Source organism: Oryzias latipes, chromosome 12 (assembly GCF_053564925.1).
Source record: "Oryzias latipes strain Hd-rR chromosome 12, Olatipes_Hd-rR_3.1".
NCBI classification, from domain to species: Eukaryota; Metazoa; Chordata; class Actinopteri; order Beloniformes; family Adrianichthyidae; genus Oryzias; species Oryzias latipes.
The window spans coordinates 31252415-31276250 of NC_136248.1; the positions used below are offsets into that span (position 1 = coordinate 31252415).

A 23836-nucleotide genomic window follows, 5' to 3' on the forward strand; every position below is an offset into this window, starting at 1 on the left:
AACTTCTTCAATATTTCTCAAGATTAAATATTAAAAACCTACATTTTGGTCTCCAGAGATTACTTGACTTCTAATGTGAGCATAAGAGGTAAATATTCATCACCAAAAATTCAATGTATGAAATAACGGACAAAAACATTCAAAATGAAACTACTTTTTTTTTGGAATAACAGAAAATAAATTTATATTTTAAAAAAAATCACTAAGAAATATTTATAATAGATAATAGTATGAACCCTCTGACTATATTCTACTTATCCTTTTCTACGGAGGGCTGTTATTTTTATATTCCACGTAAGTTTTTTAACAAAGGATAAAGGCAGATTTTCACTTAGATATTCCCAATATATACTTAAATACAGTACTTAATTAGAAAGTATACAAAAAATATTATATTTATAATTTTTTATATATATGTATAAATAAAATTATGGTGCAGGTTTGTTCTTGGGATGTTAGCTCTAAGGCTAGCATGCTTCCTTCTTAGCTGAAGTAACAAAAATGTTCGCCACAACCCAATTACTGTGTGTGTGTGTATATATATATATATGTGTATATACATGTATATACATACACACATGATTTATGTTCCCTTTCGCTTGCCATAAATTAAGCTAGAAAGGAAGCATGCTAACATTAGCTAGCATCACAACAGTAAATCTGTGCTATTATTTTACACCTCAGCGTGAATTCTATTTATTATTGGATACTTTTTAGGATCAAACTACAATAATCTACTCTAATGTGCTTCTATATTGAAGATTTCCAAATAAAGTTTACTTTATTCTATAATAGCAACCAAGAGACGAAAAAAGTTAGCCGAGGCCATGTCGCCGTGTGGGGAAAAAAAAGTGTCTGTCACATCCAGTTTGTGCACATCGTCAGCTTGACCTTGAACCTTAAATTAACGATTTAAAAACAGGAGCTTTGGCCAAATAACAGCTGATAATTTCCTAGGGATTTCAGGATTCTGCAATTTACCGAGTGGAGCGGACACCCGCAAAACTGCAGTGTCCTCCATAATAATGTTTAACACAAAGAAAAGGTGCGTTACAATTATCCGTTTCAACTCATTATTAAATAAAGGACACAAGAAATGCCTAAGCATAAAAGAACTAGAGGTTACAGAATTTGGCTATTTAAATTGTGTCCCTCATTCCTGAAAAACAAAACAAAAAAAGGTTTTGGTCTGATGTTAAATGCATCCCTCATAGATAAAATAAAAAACATACATCAAAAGCTCCCACTGAAGAGTTTTTCGTTGTTGTTTTGAAGAAAACTCATTTCACATTTCTAATACTCGCTAAACCTGCAGATTCAGTTTGGTATCACTTCTAACCTGTCTCCATGTGTCAGTAGCACAGTGTCGCAGTAATCTAAGGTCCAGTTTGATGGCCTTTCGTCTCTGCTCCACGCTCCTCGCCATGAGAGGAAACGCCGCGTGGAAGACTCGAGAAAGAGCACCCGTGCGTCCTGTCGGACAAACACCGCTTGTTTTTAAGAAATAAAAGAAAACAAATATATATAAAAAAACAACTGCATTCAAAGACACATTACTCAACATAAATGTTCACATTGCACTCTTGAAAAATAAAATATTGGAAAACATATTTCCTTCTGGAGGTAGGTCAGGACAACCAGCACGACTCAAACGTCGATGCAGTTCCCTCATAATGCTGCCTTCAACCCCACATCACCAGTGCTGCAGGTTCTCGTCCCTCCAGTCCAAACTCAACCACTAGCATTAGAAAAAAATGAATACAGGAAATATCTGAATTATTTACATTTTCTGGAATTAATGAAGAACTGAGCTTTTTTTAAAGCCATTGAAACCTTTCATAATCATCCTGTTTGGTCTTCGAGTGTAAAAATGGCTTTGCATGCTGCTTGACATCAACTGTCAGCAACAGGCAGAATTATCCGTTAATCCTGAGTTGTCATATAATCCAGACCGTACCCGGCTGCACCTGTCTCTGCCTTTTTCATTTTTATAAAAGTAAAAATATCAACACAGTCGATTGAATTATAAAACTGTCAGCAGTTTCAATGCATCTATTTCACAAAGCTATTTATTCAGCACCACGGTTTGTTTTGAAATGATCTGATGTGGACCATCGGGCTCCGCCTCCAAACTCTTGTCTCCGCCCATTTTCTGATAACATTCCAAATTCAGGATTAGAACTGAATTGGGTTTCCTGAAATCTAAGAGCAGTCGTTTGGACTGAAGCGGCTTCACAAACCTGCAGCCCCAGTGATGCGTTCGGTTCCACGTGGCATTCCTGAAGCCACAGTGAGTCTGGTCCGTTTGCTGGTTTGTGAATGTGTCCAACTGTGAGGCCTCGGTTCTGAAGAACACACAATCTCTGACAAAAAGAGACCTACCTGAACGCATTCTTACAGTAAATTAAACCATTGTGGTTTACTTTATAACTTTGGAAGTTTCGCTCTTTGGACAAAAGAAGAAAAAAAAAAGAAAAGAAAAAAAAAAAGTCTCAAACTTTTCAACTGCAAAACTGTTTTTCCTGTAAAACTCACATCATTTAAATAATGAATACAGTTTTTTGTTCCTGCTGTGGTTTTGATGCATCGTCTTCCAAAATGCATTGGAGGTGAAAGAAACTGCGCTTGTTGCTTAAAACGTATAAATTGTTTTTCAGCTCAATTCTTTGCGAGCTCCTCGACATATAAACGATTCTTGTTTTCCAAATGCACATGTCTAGCAGGAACAGTTTTACATGTTAATTTCACACGGTGAAAAGTAGATTAATGCTAAACATGCAGGATGCAGTACTGCATATGACCACAGAGGGCAGCGTTTTGGTTGGATTTGAATTTAAAATGTCTATATTCTGGCTTGACGACATAAACTGAATTCCATTCAGCTCTGTGTTTTTTGCAGAGGGAGAAAGAGGAGGGGCCATTTTCAAGAGGAGCTTAGACCTCCACCAGCCCCACCGCCAGTGGGTGGAGTTTCTCGTCTGCACTTTGTCTCAGCTCCTATTATCGTGTTTGTATTTGTGTTGGTTTGGAAGCATGCAGGACAGACTGGGTGATGGTCTCTGGTCCTTCGCGTCCCTCAGAAAAAATTCGGGATTACACAGGAGGCGTTTTGCTAGATGGTACTCTCTGTGTGGGCGTGACCGATGGAGTGGATGTGTTGGTGTGGTTGGGTGTAGCTGGGCTGACGGGGGCCTGCACAGTTGTGCTGCTCACTGAGCAGAGTGGTGGTCTCTCCTGCAGTGTTTTCCGGCCCCTCAGAGGGCGGGGAGAGCTGGGAGACGGTTAGAGTTGGACTTGGAGCAGAAGATGCTGACTTTGCCAAAGAGGGGGAGGTCTGGGAGAGGGGACTGTGGTTGTTGGAAATGGGCGTGGTTTGGGGCTGGCTTGGGGAGCGGCTGGAGGAGCTTTGGGTGGAGCGACTGTTTGGTGGCGTTGGCTGCGAGTTGGATGACTGGTGCTTTACAGGAGGCGTGGCCAGAGGCAGCGGAGTGCTCAACCCGGGCGGCGTGACGGGAGGCAAAGAGAGGGATGTGTCCAGCCTTGTGCGGCTGCCCTCCGGAGACTGAGGCATGCTGTCCAGGCGGGACGCCAGGAGGCCATTCTGATAGTGAGCCCGTATGACCTGAGGAGGGGCGGAGACAAGCAAACAATCCCAACGTCCGTTCAGCACAAGCAGCAAAACAAACTCATAACTTTGTCTCCTTTAAATGTAGAAAACAGAAGTAAAATGATAACAAACAATAGTATGTATGTAAAGTTTTACGCTGATGATACTCTCCTGTTTTTAATAAAGTTATTATGGGGGTCACTTTCTAAAAAAAAAAAAAAGTAGGATTACGGATATTTTAAGGCTGTAAAACTCCTTTTTTAACCACTTTCAAGACTTTTCTCAGACAGAAGTGAATCATTGTAAGAAATAAGGTTTAATACTTTGCAGACTTTGTCTAATTTTTGACTGTAAACAAGGGACAACCATATAAGAAGCCAACAGAGTATTTTCCGATTTTGGAGAACATCTCCCCCTAAGAAGGAGAAACTTCCAGCAGAACATGACGTGAAATAAATCTGAGGGTGACATGAGGATTAATGAGGATTAATCATTTCATGTTACTAATCCTTTACATTGTAGTATTTAAATCTGAAGCAATAATTGACTAAAAGGTTTTGAATAACTATTAACCAAAGCATTTATGAATTTGACTCCAGACTGATCTGACCAGTCAGGGTAAGGTTCTGGAATCTTGTCCAGAATTGGTTTGTTGAACGCAGGTACCTTCACATACTGAAGGTCAGTGAGGGCTCGAACGCTGAAGTCCGGGATGTACTGGAAGGGGGTTCCCGGTATCTGGGGCTGGCTCCCGCTGATGGAGCCGCTCTCCTGAGCACGCTCTGTGCAGCTCAGAGAAGCGGAGCGGTTCAAGTTCCCTCCGTGTGACGGAGAACGAAACTCTGAGGAACGGCAAGAAAGCAAAGTCAGGAAAACACAAACAGGAAAAGAACTGTTCAAATGAAACCAGATGAGGAAAAAAAACAAGGAAAGTGCAGATGTAGAGAGAAAAGTGATGAAGGCCACGGCAACACAAACACAAAAAGCATCAGCGTCACACAACGGCTGATGGTGCAGACATGGTCTGCCATGCGATGAGGCAGTTTGAAACTTCTCTTGGTTGCACCAGATCCACCCATCCTCAGAGGATGGACCTCTCCGGTTGGCTGATGAAAGTCACGGTTTTCCGTCTGGAGGGTTGGGGAGTGTCCATGATTAGGGATCAGGGGACGAGATCATGGGGGCAGATGAAGGAGAAGGCTTTGGCCTGAAGGAATAGTTCACCATTTTTAAGGACATATGCTGGCTCACTTGGTTTTATCATTGCAGGCCACATGTGAACTTTCAAAACTGAACCAGGACTTTTCCTGTTAGGTTCATGCCCAGCTGATCCCCTTGGCTTTTGAGGAAGGTGCACAAACTTATTTAAAAGGGTCAAAAACGGATGACAAAAAACATCCTGCCGCTACACTGAGACAAAAAAGGGTGACCAACATACATGCAGACGGTTTGAAGTCTTAAAGTGATTTTATGTGAATGCAAAATTATTTTGGTTCTTTGAAGCATGTTTATAATCGAAAGTTCCAATAAAATATAAAAAAACTGAAAACATCAGAAAAGAGTCATTTTTCTGATGTGCTAGCATGCTAGCATTAGCATTAGAATGGTGGCATTAGCATGCTTATGATAGGATTAGTCTGCTACTAGCATTAGCACAGTAGTATTAGAATGCTGATCCTAGCATTAGTGCATGATAGCTTCATAAGCGTACTAGCATTAGTTCGCTAATGTTAGCATAGCGTGGTCCTCTGGTACTAATATAATATCTATAGAACATCTGTTCGCTAAAAGCATTAGCGTGTTAATGCTAGCTTTAGAACGCTAATAGCTTTAGCATGCTAATGCTAACATTAGCATATGAAATTGACAAGATAATCTAAATGTTAAATCGCTGACGAGGTCCTGACGGACAGAACTCCATGTGGGTTCTTTCGGGATCAACCTGAGCTGGGACTGTTAGCGGCAGAAAGGGGATTTCTCAAAACCACAGTCAGATCTCACTTGACCTAACTTGGGATTATTCAATTTAAAATTACTTTTAGTTTCTCAAAACCACTAAAGACATTTTTAGATTTCAGATCACCACATGTGTTCAGATCCTTTGAGGTGTCTGAAAGCGACATTCAGAGGAGAACGGACACTGGAAAAGGGGCAACGCGCTCAACCACGTCTGTCTCCACACTCCAATTTACTGATCGTTCTGATCGCGGTCACGATAACTCTGTGCAGGTCACAATGCCTCAACGCTTTGACGTCAACTATGTAACCTCCCCTCCCCTACACGTGTGAGCCGGCCTGGAGCAGCTCCACAGACTTTTTCCATGTTTGGTTGAGTCTACTTTGGATTAGATGTTCTTCCTCTTCTTCTTCTCCTCTACCGATATAACTTGACCCTCACATCCCTTCCTCTGTTCTGTTTCTCAGTTTGCTGCAACGCTCTTCTGTCTGAAGCCGGTTTTCAGCTTTATATTTATTATCAAGTGATCAGCACAAACAGGGTCAATATACAGTCCACAGGATTTGGGGCTTTCAAACCCGCTTTGAACAAACCCTCCTCACAGAAATGATGTGACAAGAAGAGGACGCAGTCACAGATTTTATTATACCACAAGAAAAATAAAAAAAAGATTTCATCAAAGATGTTGGCAGATTCAGTCCCGCCGCCCTGGACACGCCAGATCTAGATAACCAGGGTGGGGACTGGTTACTCCTTGATTGGGAGACCGCTGTTAGTTACTGCAGAACATGGGGGCGCCCTCTGATGTTTCTGTGTGCCAGTCCCAAGTCCAGGTTAATATAGAGGGTCAGGTAAGGAAAAGCCAGGCCAAGTCACATGTGCACATCGTGATGCCTTCAGGGCCCTCATGTCATTCTCACGGAGACCAAAAGAGCACATTCAGTAAAATGTGGAACTATTCAGTTAACCAGAGACCCAGGCTCAGATTCACCACGCCCTTCTCCAGGTAAAGACCGACATGAGGCATCTGTCCTGGGATCAGTGGTTAAATGAGGAGGCAGTTTGTGAGGGTCAGGAAGCACAGGGTGCTGTGTCATCAGCAGAGTCCCATCCAGCAAGTTCTCACTTACACTGCAGTACCTAAAGGAGACAGCGGGGGGCAGCTTTTCTCGTTAGTCAAGTGTGGATCACAATTAAAAAAATGTATTTTTTGTTTTTTAATGAGTTTTTACAAATTTTAAACGTGAAATTAATTATTAATTTTCTTTAACCCTTTAACATCAGAGCTGTCACCGGTGACGGCAAAATAATAAATTCTATTTGACTCACCGTAACTCTTCAACTTTTTACACAATTAACGTAAACCAGCGGGCTTACATTAATTGTGTAATTTGATTTTTTGTCATGAAGACAAACATAATTTTACGTTCCTATTTTTAATTGTAAAATAATGTAACACTTAAATTTTGACTGTGTTTGACTGCTACTGTGCTTAGCGAACAGCCAAGTGTCATGTACTTTAAAATATAGATTTTAAGTGGTTTATAGTTAATTGAATTGTAAAACAAATAATTAAAATGTTTTTTACCAATTGTTTCTAAAGAATGTTTATTTTCTAATAGATATCGTCATTTATGAGGCGGTTTGTATTTGCTCCAAACTGTTTTTTCATTAGTTAAAATCTCAGATTGGATCGGAAATGTGTCTGTTTCTGTGTAAACGTGGGACTCGCTGGAACAGGACTTCAAGATGAAAGAAAAGAAAATGAAGGAGAAAATATTGTGGGGGGAAAATAGACCCTGCCCCCCTGTCCTCTCACCTATGTGAGAGTTTATTTACCTGGAAAACGAGAGAAAAGAGAAAACCTCTTTAGAGAGAGGCGTCGTGGAGGGGGGGACGTCACTGACGGGGACAGGGGGGGGGTGACGGCTGAGAGAGAGGGGGGGGGGGCAAAAAAAAGTCAGCTGATTATTATTGATCGTCTTTTCATTGATTTGTTTTCCTTTTTTTAAAAACCAGAGGCACGAAATCGGTTTCTACTTTCAACATAGACTGTATATGTGAACTGGACTGAGTGGCCCCTCCCCCATGGCGTTCAAACAGGAAGTTACAATAAAATCCCATAGACTCCTATAGAGAAATAAACAGATTCTTCAGTCATTCTATTGGTCAGAATATCTGTTCTGGCTTTGATACCTTTTTTTTAAATACATGTTTCTATTTTTTATGATATTTTCTCAGTAGTTCAAATTATAAACTGACCAATCAGATGCCTCAATAAAAGTAGGTGGAGCCTGCTGGCCCCCACGTCTAGGTGTAACCTGCTTTCAGGTGGTAGGAGCTTAGGCCTTCCAGCAAGATCACTCCTGATTGGTGAAAGTGGTTGGTTGCCATAGAAACGTCGACTCGGACCGATCGCTGCTTATTGATGACGTCCGGCTCCAACATGGCGGCATATGTGTCGCCAAAAGAAAGCAACTGAATTGACTTTATTTGGTTGGAGCTAGAAGTAAAACCATTTTCTATGGGGGGCGAGGGGGTCGCTCAGTCCAGTTCTCGCATACAGTCATTGGTTTTTACCTCAGAGACACCAAGAAAGCAGGACAACTACAGATTTCAATAGCAAGAAACTTTGACTTCTTATCGTCACCAAAGAAGCTGAACGATTCAGATTACAAGAAAAACTGAGGAGTGGATGAGTCAGTTGACGACATAAGAAGCAGAGTTCAATCAAATGTATCATTAGAAAAGGTGACACCAGCCCAGAACCACCTCCACCCACACCTCCACCTCTCACAAACACAAGCTAATCTGTCAGAAAACAACAATCACAACAAGGGAGAAATCCACAGATGACCCAGAGGAACGTCCGTCTGCACGACTCAGATGAGGAAACAGAAATGAAAGTGAACAAGGAGGCAGAAGTTCTCCAGAACAGACTTCAGATATTATTTTAAATATCTAAGCTTTCATCTGCATTTGGTTTATCTTTAGTGAGGAGTGAAAGAGCCTCCTGGAGGAGGTGAAATGTCCTACATGATGAAAGACAAACATCAGGTGAATGAATTGGACCCGCTCCCTTGGTGGAATAAGAATCTGCACAGACTTCAGTACAAATATTTTCTTTTTTTGACTCCCAAACCGTCTGTTAAAAATGAAAGATTTAAAGTGGATTTGCCACCCCCCTAAGTGGCTTTGCCGTCCCTTTTGACCCCACCCCCCCTTATTGGCATAACCCTTCACTCTCCCCCTACTTCACCTAGTCCCCTAGTCAGAGCTGCACGGGATAAATTAATTAAAAAAAAACATTTTGTGTGGTTTTATTTACATAGCAACCATTTGATTTTTTGGTCACCTGGGGGTGACAAACAGGTCGATGTCATTTTTAGGAGAATCTGAAAAAGAACAATTTTGGATTTCCATAGCAACAGAGGTTTTTTAGGCCAATCATGCATTCCTAATATACTCATATTGTACGTCATGTCGTTTGGTTGATATAAAGCCAACGATCCATGTATTACATTTTCACCATATTCCGGTAAAAAATGTGTGAGAAACAGGGGAACGCCACTTTTTGCAAGCTCGCCATGCAAAAGCCGTAAAAAATCTACAGAACATTAAAACCGACACCTTTTCCCCAGTGCTTGCTAAAATTTTTAGAAGGTGAAAGTAAAGCTAAAGGTATTTTCTTTTTTTTTTAATTCAAGAAGGCGGCCTCTCCCTGAGGTCAAAGGTCAACAGAACTCAGGTTGTGGTTGTAGACTTTTTCAAACTAAAGTTTTCTTTTCCTATATTGTTGGAAAATGTTAAAAATCCCTGAATTTTACAATCTTTTCCTTATGGGGGGGAGGGGCTTTAATGCTGTTGCCGAGTCATCACAGCAACAGCAGACAAACTGCTGAGTCGCATTTTTAGATGCTGCTGTGGAGTCAGGACAGCGTTTCTGTCAGCTTTTAATCTGGAAAAAAGAATGATGCAGCTCCAAAATAAAAGCATGTTGCTGAGAATTAATAGCTTTTATATTTTAGACCAGGGGACCCCAATTCCAGGCCTTGAGGGCCGGTGTCCTACATGTTTTCCAACCATCCTGCCATTGAGGCTCCTCATTGGCTGAACACACCTGATCCAGTTAATCAGCAGCAAATCAGGCAGGGTTTCTGAAAAACCAGCAGGACACCGGCCCTCCAGGCCTGGATTTGGTGACCCCTGTCACCAAATCCCTGACCCCTGACCCCTGACAATCAGGTTTGCAAAAGTTACAATATTTTGTTTGTTGTGGAAGTGGCGCCACCTTTTGTGGTAGGCACCTCATTGCAGTACATTTTAAACTTTAAAAAAAATAGGTTTTAAAAAAAATAGCTACATCCAAAAACATTTCTTTATCTAAATTGAGGTCATTTCTTCCTCGATTCTTCTGTCATGTTTCTTTTTATTTGAATTTCAACTGAACCTTTTTCATTTCATGTTTCATGCCACTAAATAAGCCAAAGAGGAGAAGTTTCATAGTGGAAAGATACTTTAAAGTTTGTTTGTTATTTTTAAATTTCAAAATGGCTCAGTTTGACCCAGAAGATAGCAGGAGAGTTAAACCATTTTAGATTTGTTGTTTTTATTCTTCAAGACTTCTTTTTTCAAATGCAATTATTTTTAAAAGGATCTCCAGATTAAGATTAACAATAAAATATTTGATAACGAATTCAAACTGATTCTCTTTTCTCCTGGTTTGAACGTTTCCTTTGATTCGGGAGCAGATCTCAATGGTCGGATTAAGCGGCCATCACACAAATCCACTCAGCGGCCTGCCTGGTCACCGGAGGCGAAACGGTTAACCAATCTGGAAACTCCACCGGAGAATCTGCCAGAGGTCAACTCAAGCCTCCATCTTCCAGCAAACTTTGTTTAAAAAATTCACTTCTTTCTTTGCTCAGAGGAACAAAAGCAAAGATGCAGCACCAAACTCAGAAGTCTGACCATTTCCCAGAGTGCTTCACTCTGACCGGACCTGTAGGAACAGGAAGCTGCGCGGGAATCGAACCCGTTCGGCTGCTTCCTCTCAGTTCACCGGCAGACGTTCCTGAGGACACTAAGAGCTTCCAAATTTGGACTAAGCCTCTTGGCTTTTGTCCTGACGGTTTGACCGGCAGCTGACTGACGCAGCGCTTCGTCGAAGAGCGTCAGCAGCTCGGAGGAAGCCAGGCGCACTAATCCTTTCAGAATAAAAGTACCTCATGAGCTCAAACACAAAAAACAAAACCAAGACTCGTCCAGGAGGTCAAGAAAGAAGCAGAAGAAAGAAGTGCAGGCCTCACAAAAGGTCAAGGGTCATGAAGACGGATACATATGACAAATGGGTGGGGCAAACCAGAAAACAACACACCCCCAAATCCACAGGAAACTGAGGACATTTTCTGAACAACGTTGCCCTCCAACGCTGAGCGGCAACGACTCCGAGAGCGACCAGGAGCCTCAAAGACGCATGGTGCGTGTTTTCACGCTGCCGTCTCCGTCCTGACACGACCTGAGGGACGTTCGATTATCCACGTTCATGAAAAACGACTCTCATAAGCAGCTTTGATCGGCCAATCAGGAGACAGGGACGGAGAAAGAAAACGATGCGGTGGTGATCACGCTCTGCTGGAACCAGGAAGACTTTTCTGACCTGGATCTCATCACGTGTGTGCACGTGCCTCACTCACGGATGTGCAACTCCAGGCCTCCAGGGCCACAGTGTCTGCATGATTTCCAGATATCCGAGCTGATGACCGATTACCTGGTCCAGGTGTGTCCAGCCGAATGGAACATGCCAGGGTGGGGGACGTTGGGCCCTGGAGTTGCCCATTCCTGGGTTAAACGCTAACACACTTTTTTCTGGACTTCCAGAACTCGAGGCTGAAAAACTTTTTCAGATCAGAATTTTTAGACCAACGGTCCTAAATTGGCTCCGGATCCAATCAGGTGCTCGCACATCCTCTTTGAATCTTTCCGTTTTTAAGACCCCCTCATGGCGTGAGGCCAACAGGACCTCCTTCATCGCCTCCTCGGCAGCAGAAGGCGGAGCCTCACAACAGGGGGCGGAGCCTCAGAGCAGCACATTTGTTAGCATGTCTGACCCTGTCAGAGGCTCTTAAACGTCTCTGAAAGGAACAAAGAGGGCGGAGTCACCGCATCCACACCTCCAAAACTAAACAGAGGATCAGTAAGACTCCTGCAGCACCCCGGTGTCATGGCGCACAGCAGGCGTCTGAGGCGCCAGGAAATCCCCCCAAAAGATCCGCATGGAACCAGCGAAGGAACCAAAAGCCGGAGCTTCCCTCCGGCGCCGGTCGGTTTGATCAAAGTGCCGAACAGCTCATGAACACACCTGATACCTGGATGTTCAGCTGCCCCACAAACAAACGCTCGGTTCAGAGAGGAACTGTGGTGTTCTGGTCCATGTGGACCAGAAGTTCTGCTGCACCGCGACATGTTGGAGCCGGTTCCCTTAACCTTCATCCTCACAGTAATCCCTGATGGTCTGCATGGAATTATATCCCATAATATTATTTCCCGGAAGGTTTTCCTGCAGTAACAGGTGAATTTCCAGAACCTCAACGTTCAACCAAGAGTCCAGCAGGAAGAGGAAGCCGGGGGAGCGTGCACGTGGTCGTGTCGTGTGTCTTCTCACCCAGCGACGGCGTGCTCAGCGCCATGACTCCGTAGTAAGAGAACGGACCCGTTTCAAATTTCATGTTCTCGTTTCCAGCCTCCACCTCAACCCGACCCTGAAAAACACAAAACATTTTCTGTCAGGTTCACACGTCCCACAGTGAAGGAGGAAGAGGAGGGAGGAAGAGGATGGAGGAAGAGGAGGGAGGAAGAGGAGGGAGGAAGAGGAGGGAGGAGTCATGCAGCAGTTTCATTTCTAAAGCTCACTTTCTGCTTCAACTACTGTTAGGATGAAAACCTGGAAAACAGTTTGACCCGATTAGCCGTGGAGTTCTGCAGGGCTCCATCACAGGACCCTGTGTTTTTAAACCATCTGGCTGGGAGTTTGGTCATCTCAGTCACTCACCGGTCTTCTGACCTAAACGAATCCCTGAACCTTTTTCCTTAAAGTCCATCACACCTTTCTACGCTGACCTTCAGTTAAAGCCTGAGATTCCAGCCGCGTGTCCTGTGGTCGGTCACACAATCACTTCGCCATCCCATAAATAATACATTCTGAGAGTGGCGCTCCAGAGGAGGGATCAGTGTCTCCTTACCTCCAGCACCGGCGTGTAGTAACCCTCCACCACGCTGTCTGAGGACTGTCATTGACAACGTGAGCTCCGTTTAAGTCTCAGTCCCAGCGGTCAGCAGGGAGCCAGAACTCACACCTCAGCTGGAGCGAGGCGTAAGGACGCTCAGGTTGCGTCTCTGCAGACACTTTATCTACACCTCAGGTGTTATCATCTTCATCATCGTGAACTTCTCTCATTTTTTCCCCCTCCCTATCCCCCCTTTAACCTTTGACCTCCTAGTTGGTCACCCCATCCCCCGCTTTCAGACACCTGCTGCACTCAATCTACAAGAAAATAATGCAGTTTGAGAAAGATTGTATTTCTGACATAGAAATGATGCTGGGCGGGGCCACAAGCTCCGTGCTCCGCCCCCTTCTGATGCAGACAAACAGATCCGTGAACGCCCTCGTTTCCCTGGTCTGATCTGGAATCTGGATCTAGACTGGATAGCTACAATATTACTGCCGTTTTTGGGGTGTGAGGGGCTGTAAGCTAGCAGGAGACTGTGTAAACAAAGAGATGATGGGAAATGAGCACAGGCTCACTACCACCCACAACTCAGAGGAGAATTTCTGACAAAATCCTGCCACTCTGCAGAAACTATGTCCCAGAAAACGACACAGGTTTAGATTTTGGCTAAAAATAGCGTCATCATAATGAAAAGACTTTGAAAATAGATCAAAAGATGATCAAAGTGGATCTTTAAGTAACTTCTGTCTCTGATGTTTTCAGAAGAGACCGCCCCCTGCCCTGATTGGCTGACGCGGACCCTCCCACAAGCACATCTGTAAATGCCCACGAGGGTCTGGGATGTTAAAAACAACGAGTTGGTGTTCAGACAGGAAAGTGACACAAAACCTGTTTTAGTTGGAAAAACACAGAGCTAGCTAGTTTACACCAGAAACAAACGTAAAATGGATTCAATGACAGATGTGGACGATTGATTAGTGATTCCTTCTAGGAGCTACTTTGATTAGTAATTATTCAGAGTGGGTTTGATTGGCTGATGCGTAGACTTTTACTGTACTTCCTGACACCAAGTCGCCCGTTTTTGGAGCGATGTTCTCCGGTCAAAGCCCTCGTCCCATCCAGGCTTCATCTCACCGATCAGAACCCTATAAAGATATTGATCCAGCGTATCTACAGGCAAAAGTTCAGGGTTCAAACTCGTCTTTTGTCTAGAATCGCTACACATGGATTGAATTACTTTGTTTTTATTCTTTTTTTCAGCAAACAATACAATACCAAAAAAAAAAAACCAAAGAAAACTAAACAAACAAACAAAAACCCTGCAGATTTTACAATTAAATGTTTAAGTTGAGGTTGATTTGTCTATATACCGTTGAAATAATCAATAAATGATTGTCATCTTTCATAAGAAAGGTGTTCTTGCTGTCTCAGTGAAACTTTAATATTTTCTAAATTTAAATATTGCATTATGTTTCTTACCAAATGAAGATGTGTTGGGGGAAATTTCTTTTCCAATTAAATAGGATTAGATGCCTAATCAATAGGGTAACTTAAGACATATTTGTGTTTACTGATTAAACATATTCCAGCAGTTGGAACGCCGAATAATCTATTGGGTCCAATGGGAGTTTAACCTTAAATATTAGAGACAATTTTTCAAATATTTCTGTCCAATAGGGAATGATTCTGTTGCAGTCCCAAATGTCCACAACGTTCACATGAAGGGTCCACTCCGGGGAACATTCTGGATCATTTTTTCCTGGACAGGTGCAGCCTGTGAAGCATTTTGAACTGGATGAAGCCACGTCTGCTGCTGAGCCTTTATCCACTGTTGAGTCCAAACTCCAGGCTTCTTTCAGACGATCCAATGTAGCCGTGCATTTAATATTTGAATGATTATGATATATTGTAGAAATAGAGTTCTTTTTCAATGGACCTTTTGAGTAAAATCTTATCCATAACATCTTCCTCTGGTTGACTGGGGAAGGAGGGAAAAATTGCCCTAATAAGGTCGCCAATCTGCAAATATTTGAAAAAGTCTTTGTTATCAATGTTACATTTTTGTTTTAATTGGTCAAATGTAGAGAAGGTCTTATTTATGAACAAATCTGCAGCTAAGTGGATTCCTTTAGAGCCCCATTGTTTAAATGCATCGTGTGACAGTAATTTGTTAGCTTGGTTGTCGGTAAATGGCATTTGTACTGAACAAAAATTCCATTTAAAATATTTTCATATCTGGGACCAAATTTTAAGGGAGTGAGATACTATTTTGTTCTGGCAGTTTAAACGTAGAAAGATCTGATGTAGAATATAGCAGCGACTTTACTGTATTGGGGAAGAAAGCTTGATTTCCCAACCGTTCCCAGTCAGGTCCGGTTCTTCCGTCCCAGACGGACATACATCGAATATTACAGGACCAATAATACAGATTAACTACAAAACTTTTTTAATTCTGGCCGTTTTTTTTGTTCCAAATAAATGATGAAATTATTTTTAAAAACAACTTGTTGTGAATTATGATCGGGATGCTTTGGAAAAGAAATACATATTTTAGCAATACATTCATTCTAACTATCTTTATACGACCAGATGTGTAGATTACTTAGTCGCTTAAATTGTTTGTCTGTTTATTGATAGAGGTTTAAAAAATTGTTTAAAAAGTCCAGATATATTTTTTGTTATGTTAATTCCAAGGTATCTAAAGTTATTTGAAACATCAAAAGGAAAAGATGTCAGTATATTCAAGTTTGTACTGCTGAAATCTATGGGAAACAATATGCTCTTTGACATTTTAATCTTGTATCCTGATATGTCGCCAACTTGAACAAATGATGTTTGTTTGTACTGACGCGTTGGGATCAGCATAAAGTAACTTTATCATAGAGATATACTTAGGGCCAAAGCCAAACAAGACAGGGTTGAAAAGAGGGAATCCCATTCAACCCTGTCAAATGCTTTTTCTGCGTTCGATGAGAGTAACACCTCCAGCCCTTTGTTTTTAGGGCTACAGGTGTAAATTATGTTAAACAACCTTCTGATATTAAAAAAACATTTGTCTATCTTTAATAAATCTAGTTTGGTCTGGAGACACAACAGTTGGAAGAACGGTTTCCAAAAGTCTAGCTAGTATTTTATTGTCTACATTTAAAATCATCATACGTACAATTATACGTGGAAAAAGTGAGAAAAGTTGTGGTTCATTATACGACTTATTCACAGATGAACTAGACGCGTTAAACCACGGAAGAGGGAGGTAGAAATGAACCACACAGAGAACACGTAAGCCTGCGCTTCACTGATCTATTTGGACATTTGGAGCACCGAGCAGAAACGACATGGCATCAGCACCATGGTCAGCTCCCGCCACGGGCCCCGGCAACTCTACTGACCCGCATCAAGGGGGGTCCCCGCCGAGGCACCCGACCCCCTGCCTGGACGAGCCAGATAGGGGGAGCGGGAGACCCCCACTCCCAACAGACAGGTGGGAAGTGAAAGACCGGCTGATTTATATTCCCGTTACAAAATACGGCAATCCTGCATGAACCGCGACTGATTATTGTCCTGTTTATTTGGAGATTCATTGGAGATTCATGTGTCAATGACGTCATTTGAACACGGTATGTGCGCTGTACATGCGATATAAAAGGTATAACATCGGTGGTTTGTGCGTGAAACGCCTGTTAGACACGCGTGGAACGGCCGTAGAAAGACACAAAAGTCACACACAACTATGAAGGACTTACGAAATAATAAAACTACATAAAATACGCCTAAATCGCGTAACCGACTAAAAATTTTAACGGCTGAAAACTGAATTCACGTGAAGACCTGCCGGCTAAAACTCTCCATGGACATCTGACGAACAATGAAGGCGTGAATCACGACAGACTGACATTTCATACGTGTGACACGCCCTCCAGCTGAGGTTCTGCTGTGTTCTGGTGGGCTCACACAGGGAGTCCTGCTGAGCAGTGACATCACGAGCTGAAGGCAGCGGGACGTTCTCACCTGCAGGATGAGGATGAAATAGTCCACCGGTTTGCCTCGCTGGTACAGGAAGTGCTGCGGCGACCGCTTGTCGCTTTCGTTGAACTTCAGCTCCTGGATCACGTCGGGGTGACGGAGGATCCGCAGCAAGACCTTCTCCTTGATCTGGAACGGGCTGAACAGGTTCACCTCTGACGGAGTCACAGGGAGACAGTAATCAGATTACTTTCCTTTGGAATATGAGGTTTGTTGGCGCCAGTCGCCCACCCGTGGCCAGGAAACGATGCGCCGCCAGCATGAGCTGAGGAGAGATCTTCAACTTGATGTCGTGTTTGAAGGCGGAGAAGTCGCGCTTGTTCTTGTTGGAGTCCACCTTCTTGTTGTTTCTGTTGTCCGCTGCAGAAAACACAGGTGGGCGGGGCTTATCAGTCACATGAAATCCGGTTTTCTATAATGAACCAAACTCAGTTCTGCTGCTCATTAAAAGGATTCCTGGAATCAAGACACAGAATTTTCCAAAAAAGGAAGGATTTATTTTCAAGAATAAAATGTAACTAAATCATTTTGTTCCGTCTTTGGTTCCATAGTTATGTTATATATTCATCTAAACATACAGTAAATGTAGCAGTAATTGTAATTAATATTTTTTAAGGATCCTTAATTGATTTACTTTAATGTATTACTACATTTTTCCTGTTTTACCCAATTTTTTAAATTGTGTTTTTTCTATTGTAAAGCTTTTTTGTTTTTCATTTTTAAGTTTTATTTCTTTATATATGATTGAGAACAATGTTTTCACAAAATTGATCAGTTTACTTACAAGAAGCAACATCTGTTTGTTTTTTGTAAAACTGAAGTAAAAGATTTAGTAAAATATTTCACCAAACTCATTTCGTTTTGGAGTTAGACGTCTTAAACTGAACTAATATTTGATGAAATGTTTCCAGAACCACCAATGAAATCAACTCACGACTTGAATTTCCTCAAATCTTTTTGCGACTTTCGGCAGAGACGGTCACCACGAACGCTTCGTTGGTTTTTCGGTTTCGTTTCTACAGATTTTTCTCCAAAATCCCACCAAACCTTCTTGAATGAGAAAACAGACTCCAGCTCCGACTCACTGTACAGGTCGGACTCGTCCAGGATCTCCGACTTGATGATCTCCTCGATGACGTCCTCCAGCGTGACCAATCCCAGCACCTCGTAGAACGGGTCCCCCTCCCCCTCGTTGTTCACCTTCTGGACGATGGCCAGGTGGGATTTACCTGAGGAAGACGAGAGGTCAAATTCAAAACGTCCTGCTGTCTGCGATGGGGGCGGGGCTTTGCCACAGCTCCACCCTTCCCTCACCGCCTTCATCAAATCCCCCCCCCCCCCGTGTGGATATCATTTAACTGTTTTTAAGGGGACTCTAATGCAGCCCAGACGGCGCTAAGAGCTTTGGAATAAGACCAGACGGAGGAGCTGCCAGACGGAGATAAAGAAAGGAGATAATGAGGCGGGGGGCGGGGCTTAAACACATCCCTGCCCTCACAACCTGCGGCGGCCTGAAGAATGTGAAAACCATGCCCACTTTCTTCTGACAGCTGGAACACAAACAAAGGATGAAAAGGTCCCAAAATAGAATGTAGATGCAAAAACAGTTTGGATTCAACCAAAGCAGAAAATGTTTTAGTTCTTTTCACGTCCTTGATGCTCCACAGAGACGGAGAAAACGCATCATCGATCAGATCAGATCAGATCCGTTTGATCAGTTTTAACACCTTCATGATTTAGAGAGAAGCTGCTGGGGTCAGATCAGACCCAGACGGAGGTCTTTGGCATCAACTGGACTCGTCGTGTTTGGAGGAACAGGAATGCAGCCGATGACCCCAAGAACCCCATCCCCACTGTCGAGCATGGAGGTGGAAACATTATGGTTTGGGGAGGGGGGGGTCTGCACAGGGCTACTTCACCATTGGGATGGGAGGATGGGCGCAGCCATGTAACATCACATCCTGAGTGAGAACCTCCGAAAAGCAAACAGATGTGTAGAAATTCAAAGGTGGATTCTGTTGTCAAATGAACCGACCGTGATGGTGACGGACGGACCACCTGTGTTTAAGTGGGAACGCCTACAAAACATTCTCCTGTAACTGGAGTAACATCTCCAAGCAGGTAAACTTCTAAAGTCTTCATATGATTTTACACCAACTATGAAGCACGATGGAGGAAGGTGAGTGATGTGGGCTTTGCTTTACTGCCAGGAATCAACAAAACAGCTGTGAAGAAGGACAGAAGTCCGTCTGTAGGAACCAAAGTCCTCTGCTCCTGACGCCGCCGCTTCTAAACGGTTCCTGCAGCTCCAGATGACTTCAGAGAAGCTGGCCACGCCCACAACGACCAGCTGAGAGTGAAGAACCACGCTGAAACACGTCAAAGTCAGAACCAACATCTGCACGACATTCGTTAGCGTCTCCATGTCTGTTGTGGTGATCCTTCCAACCTGAAGGATGAGATGCCGAGTCAGCAGCTGACGACTGAAACGGCCCACGAGGGTCAGAATGACCCTGTTGCCGGGCAGAATACACAGCTGATCAAACTGTGTGATGTCATCATCTCTAGACCCTTTCATGTGTGGAACCCATTTTAGTCCCAGATTCTGAACTTCATGAAACTCAAACTGTGATTATTAAAAACTTTTTAAAAGTGGAGCATAAGGGAGAGACGTCCAAGTCTGCTGAGTCCTAAACCAACGGATGAATGTTCTAAACCGAAGTTCTTAGATCAGAAAGCAATTTTTGTTTTTAGGTTGTGAAGGTCTTTTCCAATGAGCCAGATGTTAACTAAACCAAGATGTAGGAACCTCATGAGGGTGCAGAACACTTTGATGTTAGACACAGCTGAAAGACTTCAGGAGGTTCTACGTACCAAGAAATGGAGAGAGGAACCAGAGATGAACCCCAGAAGAACCAAACAAGAACCACAGAAGAACCAGAGATGAACCAAAGAAGAACCAAAGAAGACAAATTGCTTTCTTCTTCTGTTTGATGATTCGCCATGGCAGTGATGACATCATCAGGTGAGGAGGTTCCTGCAGTAATCTCCGTCACACAGCAGTTGATTCACAGATTATTCAAATGAGGGGCGGGGGTGGGGGGTGGGGTCATCTGCAGCAGTCGTCAGATTACATCCATCACTGATGCAGCCAATGATGCGCTGACGGTGTCCTGCTGCAACCCGGCGGCACTGAATTCCCGCCGAGTCAGCAGGAATCCACGCTGAGTCATGCTACTGACCTCAATGTCAGGATCTCACATTAAAAAAGAAATAAAATCAGCATTTATTAGTCGATGAAACAAAAGCATCGTAAAATAGCTGAAGCTGAAAAGTAATTTCAACAAAATGATCCATAAGGTTTGGTACCGGAATGCACCGAACCGCAAGAACCAGAACACATCAACTGCATAGATGTTGTCCTGGATACCTGATGGGGGTCTGGTGGTGAATGGTGGTAGTAGTATGGTGGTATGGTGGTGTGGTGGTGGTAGTATGGTGGTGAATGGTGGTGGCAGTATGGTGGTATGGTGGTGGTAGTATGGTGGTGGTAGTATGGTGGTGTGGTGGTGGTAGTATGGTGGTGGTAGTATGGTGGTATGGTGGTGGTAGTATGGTGGTATGGTGGTGGTAGTATGGTGGTGTGGTGGTGGTAGTATGGTGGTATGGTGGTGGTAGTATGGTGGTATGGTGGTGGTAGTATGGTGGTCTGGTGGTGGTAGTATGGTGGTGTGGTGGTGGTAGTATGGTGGTATGGTGGTGGTAGTATGGTGGTGTGGTGGTGGTAGTATGGTGGTATGGTGGTGGTAGTATGGTGGTATGGTGGTGGTAGTATGGTGGTATGGTGGTGGTAGTATGGTGGTGTGGTGGTGGTAGTATGGTGGTATGGTGGTGGTAGTATGGTGGTATGGTGGTGGTAGTATGGTGGTGTGGTGGTGGTAGTATGGTAGTGTGGTGGTGGTAGTATGGTGGTATGGTGGTGGTAGTATGGTGGTATGGTGGTGGTATTATGGTGGTGTGGTGGTGGTAGTATGGTGGTATGGTGGTGGTAGTCTGGTGGTGTGGTGGTGGTAGTATGGTGGTGTGGTGGTGGTAGTATGGTGGTGTGGTGGTGGTAGTATGGTGGTGTGGTGGTGGTAGTATGGTGGTGTGGTGGTGGTAGTATGGTGGTGTGGTGGTGGTAGTATGGTGGTGTGGTGGTGGTAGTATGGTGGTCTGGTGGTGGTAGTATGGTGGTCTGGTGGTGGTAGTATGGTGGTATGGCAGTAATAATAATAATAATAATGGATTGGATTTTTTTGCGCTTTTCCAGACGCTCAAAGCGCTTACATTGTGTCCATTATTCATTCACTCCTCATTCATTCTTGGTGATGGTAGCTATGGTTGTAGCCACAGCTGCCCTGGGGCAAACTGACAGAGGCGTGGGTGCCAGTTCGCGCCTACGGCCCCTCTGACCATCACCGGGATTATTCATACACACACCAGTGGAGCTACACTGGAGGCAAGGAGGGTGAAGTGTCTTGCCCAAGGACACAGCGACATTTTGGCTGGTGGGAGTGGGAATCGAACCGCCGACCCTTCGATCATTGGACGACCCGCTCAACCGCCTGAGCCACTGTGGCAGTATGGTGGTGTGGTGGTAGTAGTATGGTGGTCTGGCAGTGGCAGTATGGTGGTGGTAGTATGGTGGAGTGGTGGCAGACTGACCTTTCTTGAACTCCTCCAGCATGGCGTCCAGCTTGGTGTCGTGGAACACGAAGTGCACCGGGTGGTTGTAGAACTTGGTGATGGTCTTCAGGTTGGTGCAGTCGTCCGGGTCCACGAAGGCCAGGTCCTTGACGTAGAGGATGTCCACGATGTTGGTGCGCTCCTCGTCGTACACGGGGATGCGCGTGTAGCCGCTCTCCATGATCTCGGACATGGTGTTGAAGTCCAGCACGGCGTCCGCCTGGATCATGAAGCAGTTGGCCAGCGGCGTCATGACGTCCTCCACGGTCTTGGAGCGCAGCTCCAGCGCCCCCTGGATCATGTTGAGCTCCTCCTTGTCCAGGTCGTTGTAGGGCTCCGTCACCCTCAGCATCCCCACCAGCTTCTCCCGGTTGTAGACGGTTCCGATCTCCTGGCCCAGCAGAACGTCCAGCAGCTTGCTGACGGGGAAGGACAGCGGGAAGGTGAGCAGCATGAAGAACTTGGTGACCATGATGGTGTTGGCCCCCACGGCCAGCCCGTGGCGGGAGCACAGCGCCTGGGGGACGATCTCCCCAAAGATGACGATGCCGACGGTGGAGGCGACCACGGCGCCCAGCCCGGAGCCGATCAGGTCGTCCAGGAGGATGGTGAGGGTGGTGTTGACCAGCACGTTCCCCAGCAGCAGCGAGCACAGCAGGTAGTTGCCTTTGCTGCGGATGGGCTCGATCTTGCGCGCGTACCGCTTCTCCTTGTCGGTGCCGCAGCTCTGGACGATGCGCAGCTCCATGGGGTCCAGCGCCATCAGGCCCAGGTTCAGCCCGCTGAACATGCCGGACAGCACCAGCAGGCCGCAGATCAGGATGACCTGCAGCCACAGCGGCAGCATCGACTTCTTCTCCTCCAGCACCAGCACCCTGCCGTCGCTGCCCCCCAGCAGCTCCCAGCGGCCGCCGTCCGCGCTGGGGGTGCACAGCGCGTACTCCTTCTGCGCCTCGCTCTTGCGCAGCGCCTTGACGTGCACGCGCAGCACCCCCGTGGTGCCGCGGCCGCTCACGTTCATGAAGCTCCCGACCACGATGTCCTTGGTGAAGTCCGCGCAGGTTCTGTCCTGGGTGTCCGTCATGCCGCTGCCCCCCCGGGCCGCCTCCTCCGCCTCCGCCTCCGCCCCTCCGCCGCTGTCCACGATCTCCGTGAAGCGGATCTGCGTCCACGCGCCCGCGTGGAGCTGCACGCCGTAGAAGCGGAGCTGCACGGAGCTGTGCTCGGTCACCTGGATGACGCCGTCCTCAGTGGTGCTGGCCGGCTTGTCGCTGCGCTCGAACCGCATCCCGAGCACTTGCGTCCCGCCGCCGGAACCGGGCGCGGCCGCCGCGGTCTCCGCGCGCCCGCCGGCCGCGCCCCACAGGCAGACGATGACGGTCAGAGCGTACCCGTGCTGCCCGCTCCATTCTGCCGCCATGTTTGTTTCTCTGCGCCCTGCCAGCTGACGTCACCTTCTCACGTCCGAGCGGCTCCGCCCCCTTCGGCCCCTAGCCGCGCGCACACCCCCTCCCGTTAGCACCGCCCACCTCACAGCCGCAGGTGAAGTGAGGCACGCGGCTCTGCGGCGGCGGGCACGCGCGTGCGCACAACCACCACACCTCTCTGCTGCGAGGTTCTGCGGCACGCGGCGGGATGCACGCGGTCCCTCATCCAGCTGTTATGTAAACAAAGCCTCTGGAGCAGGAAGGGACATGCGTACTGCAGTCAGGAGGATGATAAAGATTGTTTCCATTAAGGTCTTTTTTTTTAACCGCTCCTGAGGTTCGTGACGTCATGAAGCCAATCATGTGCGGGCTGGTCCTGCAGCGGCCCTCGGCGGTCACGCAGGTTCACCCTGATGGTCCGCAGAGGAAAGCGGTGTCCCGCAAAACGGAAAACCCAAAACTCACTGCAAAAAAAAAAAAAAAAAAAAAACTCGAAATGTATCAGAAATATCCAGAACATAAAGATCTTTGAGTTTTGGAACAAATGAATTTCTTCCTGAGCCGCTCAGTGGTGCAGTGGGTAGCGCTCTTGTCTCACAGCGATTCAAGTCCCGGCTGGGGGCCCTGAACCAGAACACCAATGGGGGCCTTTCTTGTGTGGAGTTAGCGTGTTCTCCCTGCGCATGCGTGGGTTTTCTCCGGCTTCCTCCCATCGTCCAAAAACATGCTTCATAGGTTCATAGGTTCCTCTAAATTGCCCCTAAGTGTGATGTGTGTGATGTGAGAGTGCATGGGTGTGTGATTGTGGCCCTGCGACAGACTGGAGACCTGTCCAGGACGTCCCCCCCCTTTGTCGGGATTGGCT

General features: G+C 45.4%; 1 protein-coding gene across 5 annotated transcripts; it reads right to left on the reverse strand.

Moving 5' to 3' along the window:
• Positions 1-2498: 2498 nt before the first annotated feature.
• cnnm4a (cyclin and CBS domain divalent metal cation transport mediator 4a) lies at positions 2499-23029 on the reverse strand. Of its 5 annotated transcripts, none has more exons than XM_023960622.2 (8): positions 21524-23023; positions 17902-18045; positions 17048-17176; positions 16802-16971; positions 12229-12325; positions 7404-7493; positions 4274-4449; positions 2499-3622 (listed from the first exon to the last, which is right to left on the reverse strand). In XM_023960622.2, the coding sequence occupies exons 1-8, from the start codon at positions 22962-22964 to the stop codon at positions 3113-3115; spliced, it is 2757 nt and encodes a 918-aa protein (XP_023816390.1). In that variant the 5' UTR covers positions 22965-23023; the 3' UTR covers positions 2499-3112. The 5 variants fall into 5 exon arrangements, with proteins under 5 accessions (XP_023816390.1, XP_023816391.1, XP_023816392.1 ...); XM_023960624.2 differs by having other exon boundaries at positions 3284-3622; positions 4284-4449; positions 21524-23029; XM_023960623.2 differs by lacking the exon at positions 7404-7493 and having other exon boundaries at positions 21524-23019.
• Between the last annotated feature and the right edge of the window lie 807 nt (positions 23030-23836).

Coding starts and splice junctions, on each gene's coding strand:
- cnnm4a (XM_023960622.2), bottom strand. CDS start 22,964: ATGGCGGCAGAATGGAGCGGGCAGCACGGGTACGCTCTGACCGTCATC. Junction 17,177..17,901: donor GGACGAGTCCGACCTGTACA/GTGAGTCGGAGC, acceptor TGTTTTCTGCAG/CGGACAACAGAAACAACAAG. Junction 7,494..12,228: donor GCTGAGCACGCCGTCGCTGG/GTGAGAAGACAC, acceptor CCTCTCTCTCAG/CCGTCACCCCCCCCCTGTCC.